Genomic DNA, 12,486 nt, shown 5'->3' on the forward strand with positions numbered 1-12,486 from the left:
ATGTCAAGTTTTCTTCTTCTGGACATTTGCACATCTCACTTGATTCATATTTATCTTGTCCTTCAACAGAAAAACTAAGCAGCTCCCTTAATTCACAGCAACAGAAGTCTTTCTAATCTACATGTGTAATCTGTGTACTGTCAATATGCCAGGTCATGTTTTTTTCTTTTTTCTTTCACACTATCATCACTAGAGGGCACGTTGCCACTGTGATGATTCCTGCTGAGAACGTTTTCTACAGTTCACCCAGAGCAGCACCTCTGCGTACAGAAACACAAGAGAGGTCAAAGGGAAACGGCCAGACTGGTATCGAGCTGACGGCTCAAGCTTACGACTCTTTTTTTTTTTTCTCCTCGGGCCACATGGGTGTCAGATTTTGGCATCGGCAGCGTAAATCCATGTGTCAACAGTTCAGGCTGATGTAATGGAGCATCTCTAGAGGATTATATTTACTATGACAGCCACAAAAAAAAAAGAAAGAAGGAGAAAGGAAAAAGGATACAATCCTAAAGTGAGTCAGAGGAAGGATTGATGGTTCAGACTCTCGACCCCGTGTTCACCTGCTGCATTTTGTCAGAAATATGCTACTTTGCAGTGCATAAATCCTGATGAAGCATGCGGTAAGTTCTTACTCGTTCATGTACAGAATACAAAATAAATAACACTACATCATCACCTACCAAGACTTGATCAGCTCCAGAGTGTTTATGACTAGTGGTCGCTGGTCATTGAGGATCGTTAGGCCTTCTGGTTGGCGCTAGGACTCTTTCAGTTGCCGTGATAACAAGGTAAGCAGTGTTATCCCTGTCACCTGTGAGTGGTCATAATGTTATGGCTTGCAAAGAGAAGTATTTGTACTTTTTTGCAAATAAAATGCAATTAAAATGTAATTTAACTATTAGAAGAGTAAGAAAACATAAGAAAACTGCTGCTATATATATTTTTTACAGCACTATATACATAATATCTTATATATCTTACAACTACATATCCTATATATGTCACTATATACTGTACATGATATCTATATATGTATATTACCACATATCATCATACCCATCCTTCATTTTATTGCATTATATATATATATTTGCACACTTGTACACGTGTATAGTATATATTTTGTATATTGCTTTTATATACTATTGTATATTATATATATAGCCTTCTATCTATCTATCTATCTATCATCTATGCTCCAGTCATGGAGGGGGTAGGCCAAAACACTGACGTCCCCGCCCCAGCCCTCATCCCATTGGCGGATCCCGGTGCCAAAGCCGGAGGGTCCTGCTCGGAGCCGTCCATTGATTGGTCGCCGGGCTCCGTGTGTGGAGGCTTCGCAGGGCTGTCCGTTTGAATGTGCTGGGGACTGGAGGGGGGGGAAATCATTTCCATGGACCATCTGTCTCGCTGGCTGCGCGCACAACAAAGAAGAAGGACCCAGGATGGTGTTAGTACATGTTGGATATCTGGTTCTCCCCGTCTTCGGCTCAGTTAGAAATAGAGGTATGGCTAGCTTTGTGTTCTTTTGCCCTAACCCTAACAAATCTCTTCTTCTTCTGTTTTTTAAAAAAAAAAAAAAAAAACGTCGCACACGATGTAAACAGAGCTGACACCTGCTAGCTTAGATTAAAAAAAAAAAAAGACGAAGAAGAAGAAGACGTCAACGGTCAACTTTAGCCGTGTCGCTAGCTTAATTCTACGCGTACGGAGACGCTTAAACTAGGCGACATTAAATCTTCACGGAGCCGTGAATATGCGGTGTTTAGGTTGTTTCGGGGCCCGTAAGCAGCCACCAAAAATAAAATACGACAGCTGTCAAATGGCAACCCCCCCACCCCCTCCTCTTCTTCTCCTCCTCTTCCTACCCCAACCCTCGCTTTTCTTTTATCCTCAACGGCTAGTCGCCTGCTATTATCCTCAGCACCGTGTTGTGTTTACGTGCGTCCGGAGAAATTTGCTGCGGTCGCCGCTAGCTGCTAACTACTCCCCCCTGGTAGCTTTAACACGTAGCTCCGCTTTAGCTAATTACATCCACGATATAATCCGTCAATATTTGTCTATTTTATTTATTATTATTTTTTTTTTTATTTAATATAGCCAAGCGAGCATGGGGTTGTGTCTAAACCCGACGTGACAGTCGTCTTGGTGGGGTGGTGTGTGCGGAGGGGAGGGGAGGGTTCATTTTTCCTCCTTTGTGTGAATAGCTCATTTCTTGCGTTTAATCCCATTTTAAACTCAAAATTATTAAAGCTTCTTCCATTTAGTGTAATGGCCGTGTTAGATTATGGCTGGTCGTAAAATGGTGGCCCCTTAAACATTAAAAAAAAAATATATATATAAATTAATAAATAAACAGATATCCCTGCAGGTGAAAAAAATGTGATCACCATAAAGGCGTTGAATTGGACATCATCCTCCACTGCAGCAGCAGGCTATCTGTGTTGATTATGTAATAATAATTAATAATATTAGTGGTAATTTGAAAACTACATGCAGTAGCACCAATGATTTCATTGTGCTTTTATTTGTGTTCTTTTTTCCTGTTCCATAGTATCGAGGCTGGCTCTACATTCCGCATTTCTCAGACCTTTGTCCCCCTCCATTGTGTAGCTAACGATCATCTGCTGCTGTCTGCCGTAGCCTCTGCCTGTTCTCTGCATCTAGCTGTATTGTGAACCCCTTCTTCCTCATTTCCTCTTTCCATCTGAAGACGACATTGGCATTAAACAATATATATATATATAAATATACCTATCTTTATAGAAAGAGAGTTCTCCCACTCATACCGTATCCTTCTGTGTAACCGACTAAAGAATAACCCTTTCTGTAGCAAACAGTTTGTCTTTTTTTAAAACTGTCATGTTGCTCTTTAGTGAATAACCCATTGTAGCGTTAGATTTTATTTACTACAGACTGTCATTGTGATTCTCCCATTCAGTGTGGATAGACTACATTCTGCTGTAAATTTCTGTAAAGTGGATACATTTTGATCCTCCTTTCCTTCCTTCCTTTCCTCCTTTCCTTCCTCCCACCTCCCCTCCTCCTAAAACCATTCGATTACAGCCAAGCTTGATCGAACTCTGTTATTTTTTTTAGCCTTCATCCCCTATTTTTATTAATTTTTTTGCAAAGGTGCATTGTACCAGCTTTTGTTGTCGCTAAAAACCATCCTATTACCCCGATTGATTGGCCGATATCCGCAGAACAAAAAAATCACAGTAATCTTGTGTGGTGTTATTTTCACCTGTGATGGTCCACTGCACCTGTTATAGTGCCGTCCAAATGGCTGCTCATAATCCTATCCATGTGTCGGAGCCTTTCGTTCCCCGCTAGCTGAATTGATTTCACAATAAATTGGCAGGTCTAATTCATCTTTTTTTTTATTTATTATTTATTATTTATTTTTTGGAAAACAACGCACAATCATGCACAGCCCCCCCTCCCCTCCTTTCCCCTCCCCTCCTCTCCTTTCCACTCTGTCCTCGGGCGCCTCCAGAATGCTATCCATTTTACAGGGATGTGTATATCCTGCACTGCTGTAGATCTCCTCTTTAGAGTCAAAATGTCTTTTTATTCTTTGGTTGTGGTTTTTTCTACCTTATGTTCTTGTATTAGATCCTAATGCATGGTCATTTTTTATACTTTTTTTTTTGTTTTTCCACATTGAACAGCAGATTCCAATGTAATCTTTGTGTAGAGATGTCCCTGCTGTACTGAAATGTGCTGTAAGCATACACATCTACTCATTGGATGCTGCTTCTGTTCTGTTAACCCTACAGAGAGCATGGTCAGGCCTTGCCTTTGGTCTTTATTTGCATGGTATTATTATGGACATATTACTCTTATTATTACTATTATCACACAGTGCCAAACATACTAATATTTTCCAATAAAGACTGTAGTTTTCTTCCTAACCTTCAGTGTGCTTTTTGCTGATTTCCATGTGTTCCTCCCCTCCTCCCTCCACACTGTGCTGTCACCGAGACGGTCCCCCCTCACTCTATATGTGCTCTCATTTCTCAGCTGTCTTTGACAGAGTTTCCTCAAGTTGCTGCTCTGCTTACTTTGGAGTATAGGGGCAACCGAACTTTCTATCCATTTCAAAACAAAAGCATGTCTTTACTGAAACACACCGGCTTTGATACTCCTCCCTGTTACACGCTGTCATTCTTTCCTAATCCATACACTACTTGACGAGACAAAAACACAGCCGCCCTCACGTCCACTCATTGGTGTTCATTGGTGTTGAGAACCACTGCGAGCAGTATGGATGAAGTCACGGCGTATTTAAGAAGATGTTTATTGATAAATTAGCCCGAGAAGAAGATCTGTTTTTTTGTTTTTTTACTAATCAAGCAAACAAAATACCACAAAAAAAAAATAAGGTACTTCAACACATGCAAAAAATCTTTTCCAAATCAAACATAATAAAGGGTAATCAATGTGCTGCATGAAGCATCTGAATGTATTTCTTGATCTATCGACTGACGAGTTATCTAAACCTGTAAGATTCTTTGAAATTTTCATATAAATTTAACCGAGAGCCACATTCCTCTTTAGGCTGTGCCGTTCTGCACGCTGCTATTAAAGGAATGTGTGCTCTCTTTGTGACTGTTAGCTGAGAAGATCAATACCACTCTCATGTCTGTATGAAAAATACGAAGGCACGGCCAGCAGCCAATTAACTTCGCTTCACACGACGACTGGAAACGGGGGAATCGGGCTTGGTCTGTTCAACAGGAACAGATACCACCAACCGGCTCTTCTAACACTCATTAATTTATGTTATAATGAATCAAAACATCAGTTTGCTTTGTATATTTCTTCCCTATAAGTGCTATAAGTGTCCACATTAGAGTTTGTGTGTGCAAAACAACCCCATAATGTTTTCTTGTGCATTTTATTACAGTTTTACATGAGCAGGCTAGCCGTTTCACAGTTTCCAGTCATTGTTCTAAGCTAAGCTAAGCTAACTGATGGCGTTACCTTAATGCACAGACATGAGAGAAAGTCAATCACCCAAAATGTCCAGATGTTCCTTCCTCTGTGTGACGCACAATAGGAATAACAACCAAAACGGCAACCATTTAATAAGTGAAACTTCATGTAAGGCTGTAAGCTACGAGCCGCTTATCTTCGTTAATTAGCAGAACAGGCCTTGACACATTTATAAATAAGCTCTTAAATTACAAAGCAGCACGCTTGCAGTTTTTTAGTAAATTAACACATCATCTGGTTGCGCCTGTGTAGCTCGTGACAGCGGCCTAACGAAACCCCCATTAGGCTCACATTAAAAGTGCAGATAAGGCTCTGAACACCGAGTTACATATCATTAAATAAAACGCTTGGAGGTCACAGTTTTCACCAGAAAATAATTTCACTTTATTAGTTGCACAAGTGCTGTGTGTTCATGCTAAGGTTTTGTTTTTCCTTTTAAGTGCGCAGGTTCTAAATGTTGCATTAAAAGCTTATTTGAAAAGTTTGATTAAAGTGGGGGCAAGCAGACACAAACATGCAGCACAAGGCCGCTGGTGTCTTAAATCTGGAGTATTTACATGCACATTTTAAATACACCCTCAGAGGTTTAGAGAGTTTTAACGTCTTGGACTCGCCGCTGTCCCGCTCAGACCACTTGAGCCTTACATCTGTTCCTAAAGTCTGAAATAGTCAAGAGTTATTTATGCGCACGCACAAGGTGTGTGTGAGAAACTTCTCCGCCGACTACAGCAACAGACTTTTAAAATAACTCAGCAGCTGTAATGCATGTGTCGTCCCACAGTAGCCGAGCTGGAGCGGGCCAACGTTAATGTCTTCCACTCTGTGTTAATCGGTGGATATCCGCAGGTGTGGAGATGTGTCACGTGATGGAAGACCACCGGACAGGCAGAGGACAGGATTACCGTAGAGAGGAGGTGTGATTTGTAAAGCTGCAGTGATGGAAGCAGGAGGGGGTGAGGGAGGGAGAAAGAGAGAGAGAGAGAGGATCCATGTCAGACTGCTGCAGTCGCTGATGGGCGGGGCTTACGGGCTGTCACTCACACAGGGACACCATGCCGCAGCCACATGGTGGGGGAGGGGCTGCCTTTGCAGCAGCTCAGGGGTGAGGAAGAGAAGTGGATGGGAGTGTGGGTGGATGGGTGCATGGGTGCACGGGTGGGGGTCTGTTCTGCACCAATCAGACATTTTATGCCCGTAAAGTCGATGCAGAGATGTAACAATAACAACATCAGGGGCCGTCGCTGCCGGCAGCCCTGCAATATGTCACATATTAATGTCAGCCGTTTACGCCGTGGAAAGAGCCCGGAGACAAATCATAATTTGATATTTACCCCGAGCTTCACAGCCAGCCCAGTCTCACCGGGTCACGGGCTTCATACAAAAACTCACGCACAGCCCTTTAACCAATCCAAAACCACCCGGGCCGTCTGCCATTTCTGCTCTACTTCCTCAGCCGAATGTTGTTTTCGGCTCGCCTGTGGCTCTCTCTTTGGGTTCAGTGCCCTTCCGTGTCCTAAGGCTGTAGGCAACGACGCAAGACCATACAAAAATATGTCAAATCTACAATAATGAAAGGAGGAAGCTAACGTTCTGGGAAACACGCTCAAGACTCAGTCCAAAAGTTAACAACAGCTACCTCCTTACACCTCTGCATCTCACTAATCAGTGTATTTTGTGTGTTTATATGTTATTTCTTGGTGTTAACTGGAAACTTATATGAGTTTCAACTGCTTCTACATTTAGATTTTCAAACCAGATCAAGCTAATTAGCTTTAGCTTTAGAGGTTTTTCTTTCCCCAAGTTTTCAGTATTTGTGCAAAGCTAATCTAGCTAGCTAGCTGCAGGTTTTTAACACAGTGGATGGGATCTTCAGATTCCTGTTACTTGATAATTCCCCAATCTCACTTTGGTCCATTAAATTTGTCAGCAAATACGTCACAAAACCATTAACTAACAGCCAGGTCCTCCCTCTCGCTCACAGTCGACATACAGCGTCACTCCACGTCACTGCTGAACAGATTTACTCTGCCCGACGGAGCTTGAAACCGCGTAAAACCACCGCGCTTATTCGTGGGCCACGCGGAGACACAGCACCGAGGTATTTTTATACACACCGAGCACATCCATCCTTCCAGACACTGCCGCCCGCCTGCCGCCAGGTGCAGAGGGCTCCCGGGGGCCATAACGGGAAGCCGAAGTCGTAATTGTCTGTCCCCGCCTCACCCTCCTTCCAGGCCCTCATTTCTCTGAGCTCGGAGTAATTTGTATTGATTGTATTCGTGCAAGTCAACACAGAGGTGATTCAGTGGGACTACCACGCAATCTCATATCTCCTCCGCCACCGATAAGATAGGGCGGGTGGGGGTGGAAGCAGAAACTGAGGCGAGTAATCTTTTGAGCCCACCGCACGGCATTTGCTGTGGTGCCTTCTTAATAAAAGAAAAAAAACAGTTTAATATGTGTTCCTTTCAAATTTAGAGCCCTGATATGTTAAGTTAATTAGTGATGGGCTGCAGGGCTGTTAGGTCGTTAATGAAGATTTTTTCCTGCTGGCTGTAGCATGTCAAGTGAAGAGGGAGGCCACTGGGTGCAATCTGTGGGTTTAGATTTAGGGTCTCAGTGTCTGTGTTGTCCATCTGCTGTTATGTCTGTCTTGTCTCGTCTATTTTTATGTTTTCTCTGTGTGATTGTTTATTAAATGTTTTTTTATTTTTTTATGTGAAAGCCAGAAAGGGCAGATTTGTGTCTTGTCTGTGTGCTCTTGACCGGTTTGTCTCTGTGGTGTCTGAGTGAAGGTAATCACAGGGCTTATCCGGGCTCAGGTCTGATCGCTTCAATTTATTTCCCATAGGAGCTCACTTCACCAGGCATCAGCACAGCCATGCTACCTCCTGCCGACACTTTCACCTGGGCGCTCCCCAGGCGCCCATCTCGGCCGAGTTCCCTCTAGGACACGCCAGCCAGCCCGCGCAGACGGGCCTGGCCCCCCACATGCCCCCTGCGCACCATCCGCCCCTAACTGCCCTGCCTGCACCCCCTCAGTTCCAGGATGTGCCGGGGCCTTCATTCCTACCTCAGGCCTTACACCAGCAATACCTCATCCAGCAGCAGCTCCTTGAAGCGCAGCATCGCAGGATTCTCCCGCACTCCAGGTAGTAACACATCCACACACAAATACAGATTCCCATACACAGAAAACAAACATTTTTATCCAATTGCAGAAGAACTCAGGAGCGTATTCCCCTGAACCCTCACCGACTGCGTTCAGGCTACGAGTACTCTCCTCCCCTCCACGTTCCCCAGCCAATGACGCAGCAGCCTCGGTACCTGGCCGAAGGCACCGACTGGTGAGTCGCTGTCGGAGATTAACGAGAATCCCGCAGAGCTGAGAAATTATCCTGTCCCTTCATTTCTGCGCCCACCTGTCTGTCTGTCACATCGCCTAGCATGGGTGACAGTGTTGATTTAGTCTCATGTCTGTCTCTCCGCAGGGATCTCAGCGTAGACGCTGGCCTCCCTCACCATCAGTACCAGCTGCAGCAGCTTCCCCAGCACTATCAGCATTACCTGGCCTCCCCTCGAATGCACCACTTCCCCAGGAACACATCCTCTACACAAGTGGTATGTTGGCCTGCAACCTGATGCTGTTTTCATCCTGGATTTTATGAACACAATCATTTCTTATTCGGCAGAATTTCCACACAGCTGACATCAAATCTAAAACAAAACTCTGGACAATAATCAATATAAAGTGACCGCTAAAGTGTCATGTTAATTCAACTCAGTTCTGTTTTATTTATAAAGCATGGGAGAGAGGGACGCACAGCTGTTGACATGCTGTACAGTAGTACCAGCGAATTGCATGGGTAGTGGCAGATAAGAAGTTACATAAGATAATAGAGGACAAGAGCTCGGTGCCAGAGAAAAGAAATTAGAGGACAGGAGCTCGGTGCCAGAGAAAAGAAATCAGAGTATAGGTGCTCGGTGTCAGAGAAAAGAAATTAGAGGACAGGAGCTCGGTACCAAAGAAATTAGAGGACAGGAGCTCGGTACCAAAGAAAAGAAATTAGAGGATAGGTGCTCGGTGCCAGAGAAAAGAAATTAGAGGACATGAGCTCGGTGCCAGAGAAAAGAAATTAGAGGACAGGAACTTGGTGCAATAGGGAATAGAGTAGAGGACATGTGCTCAGTGCATCGTCCCCCAGCTGCCCAGGCCTATTGCAACATGACTAAGGGATGGTGCAGTCCAGCCCGAACTACAAGCTTTATCAAAAAGGATAGTCTTAAGTCTAACCTTAAAAGTAGAGATTGTGTCCACCTCCCAGAACCCAAACTGGGAGCTGGTTCCACAGGAGAGGAGCCTGATAGCTGAAGGCTTTACCTCCCAATCTACTTTTTGAAACTCTAGAAACCACAAGTAGGCCGCACTTTGAGATCGAAGTGATCTGTTGGGATGATGTGGTACGATGCTATGGTGCGATTTGAAGGATTGCATGATGTTTCTATGGAATAAAGCTGACTGCGGGATAACAATGCTGACGAACAATCTTTGCTTTTTTAGGTTGTGCATGAAATCAGAAACTACCCATACCCCCAGCTGCATCTGTTGGCGCTGCAAAGTCTGAATCCTTCGAGGCACGCCACTGCTGTGCGAGAAAGTTACGAGGTAAGTCTGTCTCTAAACATGTTTAATATACTTGAAATTCCTTTGTCAAACACTGAAGCGCTCGTTCTCAGCAGACAGAGTTCACTCAGTGCAAAAGCAGACATTTGAATTTCTACTCTTTGATGACTTATGCCTTTTATCGATTTAAGTCTTTTCCTGACCTTGAAAACAGCAATAAATGAAGCAATCTCTGCTCAGTGCCCTTTTAGTGGCTGTTCTTTTATGAGTTTCTCTGTTTCATTTAACTCAACCTCGACTGTCTGTGCAGGAGCTGTTGCAGCTGGAGGACCGGCTGGGGAGCGTCAGCAGAGGAGCCATCCAGACAACCATAGAGAGATTCACTTTTCCACACAAATACAAGAAGGTAGGATAAGACAACGGGGAGGACACACAGGAACACGACCTATTGAACATATTTGCCTTTATCTGACCCTGTGTTTTTTTTTTTGTCTCTGTAATCTGACCTGCAAACAGAGGAAGCCCCTGCAGCTGAAGATTGGGGAGGAGGAGGAAACAGATGTGGATGAGAAGTGCACCATCTGTTTGTCCATGCTGGAGGATGGAGAGGACGTCAGGTGAGAAATACCGGAGATGGATGAGAAGAACAATACCGCACTAGTGGTTGTATGATAAATGAGCTAAAGCCTGTAGTATTAGCTTAGCATAAAACTATTAGCCAAAATCACGGATTAGCATGTAATATGGTGACTGAACAAGTGTAAAACTGACAGTTTGCTTTCATTTTAGTGGATTATGTCATTGCACGTAGCATTTAAGATGCTCAACCCCATACACCGATCAGCCACAACATTAAAACCACTGACAGGAGACATTGATCATCTTGTCACAATTCAATGTTCTGCTGGGAAACTTTTGGACCTGGCATTCATTCATGTGGATGTTACTTAGACATGTAGCACCCACCTATACCAGACCAGACACCCCCACCCCATAGCAATGACACTCCTTGATGGCAGCAGCCATCCCCAGCAGGATGCAACCTGACACAGACACACACACAAAAAAAGTTTAGGAACAGCACAAGGTGTTGAACTGGCCCCCAAATTCACTAGATTCCAAACTGAAAGTATCTATGGGATGATTGCCTCAACTCATAGGACCCAAAGGCCCACCCACTAACAACCAGACACCACAGGACACCCTCATAAGGCCCATGTTCATTCTCTGAAGAGTCACAACTGTTTTGGGGGCACAAGGGAGACGTACACAATATTAGGTCATAATGTTATGGCTGATCTGTGTATTTTTGCCCCTCGTTTGCACTTTTTGTTTTAATCGACTAAGCAGTCACGCATGTTAATGAGGTGCAGCCATGCAACAGTGGCTAGCTGCTGCTCCACCTGTGTCCGTCCTTGGTGCCAAGCTAAGCTAAGCTAGCTAGCTGCCGCTTCATGTCTAATGCAAAGATATGAAAGTGGCATCAGTCTTTTCATCTAAAGCTGGATTTCTGCTTTTGTATCAGATCTGCACCGTAGCCTTCTGTGTAGATCCTCAGGAATGTAACTACATGTGTCGGTGTATTTCCTCACCCATGCATTTCTATCTTTTCTGCGTTGCATTCATTTCTCAACATAGCCACACAGAAATCTAACTGCCAGCTAGCATGTTAGTAATCACGCACAAGTATGCGGGTCAGTTGCTGGAGGCTCTGCGTAGATCCGACACAGGAGCAGGAATCTAGCTAAACTGTAAACCAAAATGTAGCTCTGTTCCTTTAAGCACTAGAGTAAGCACATTGTCTTGCACATGCATTTCCAAACAAGCTGGGGAGTGAGTTTCGGGGAACAAGACCTGGACCCTGGGGCGAGGAAAGAGGGTCAGTTTACAACATATGGAGTCTCAGCTGTCTGAGAGGCGCGTGGGCCTGATGAGTCAACAGAAGTCGCCCCTACGTGCCTGAATGAACAAAATTAACCCCCTGCGCGTTTCAGAAGTTCCTTACAGGCGCATGACCGTATGCAGCGTGAGAGTCACGCTCTCCCAGGTGAATCCACACTGACCACATGCTCCTCTCTCTCCCTGTTTCCCATAGGAGACTGCCCTGCATGCACCTCTTCCACCAGGGCTGCGTGGACCAATGGCTGGCCACCAGCAGGAAGTGTCCAATCTGTCGAGTTGACATCGAAACACAGCTGAACCCTGACAGCTGATGAGATTCGAGCCGTCGTGATTCAATCACCCTCCTGCTTTCTTCCACCCCGGCTTGCCGGCCCTCCCCTCCCCACCCCCCATGTTGGGTGCTTTGCCAAATGTCTCCGGACTTCATGTGACATCACCACCGCCCTTCTGACTCACGCTTTTTCTGAGCCAAGCCAGGATAACTAACTGCACGAGAGGCTGCAAAAAGGGACTCTCTTTCTATAGAAGCACATCCCTCTGGAAACAAAAGACACGCAAACACAGACACATACTCATGTACACAGGGTTTACTCGTAGCTTGCTGGTCGTAAGTGGGGTGTTGTTGCTGTTGTGGTGTTGTACTGTAGGTAGCCCCGGGCTGTGTAGCATGTCCTCAAAGCCATGACTTAATGTCCTGAGAGTGGAAAACGCATAACCCCACACTGAGCTGGCTACTCTTCTCTTCTTCTGTCTTTTCTCTCTTTCTATATACATATATATATATAAATATATATATTTCTCTCTTTTCAAACACATGTCAATCAAAATGAATATTCTGCCACAGGAGAAAGCTTAACAGAAACTAAATGCTCTGATGCCATGTTTACCTAAAGATCATTTGTGGTCGTAGTAGAGTAGCAGTAACCAACAAGTGATACGTGGTGCGCCGTCGCCTCCTC

The 12,486-nt window shown here is 44.6% G+C and overlaps 1 protein-coding gene across 1 annotated transcript; it reads left to right on the forward strand.

The window, feature by feature from the left end:
* Positions 1 to 1,445: 1,445 nt before the first annotated feature.
* ark2ca (arkadia (RNF111) C-terminal like ring finger ubiquitin ligase 2Ca) lies at positions 1,446 to 11,849 on the forward strand (the record flags this gene model as incomplete). Its single annotated transcript, XM_084572893.1, has 8 exons — positions 1,446 to 1,506; positions 7,853 to 8,153; positions 8,196 to 8,348; positions 8,493 to 8,622; positions 9,563 to 9,667; positions 9,936 to 10,031; positions 10,142 to 10,242; positions 11,721 to 11,849. 8 exons carry the CDS (start codon positions 1,446 to 1,448, stop codon positions 11,836 to 11,838), a joined length of 1,065 nt encoding a protein of 354 aa, XP_084429019.1. The 3' UTR covers positions 11,839 to 11,849.
* Between the last annotated feature and the right edge of the window lie 637 nt (positions 11,850 to 12,486).

This window comes from Chelon labrosus (genome assembly GCF_963514085.1).
Source record: "Chelon labrosus genome assembly, chromosome: 22".
NCBI classification, from domain to species: Eukaryota; Metazoa; Chordata; class Actinopteri; order Mugiliformes; family Mugilidae; genus Chelon; species Chelon labrosus.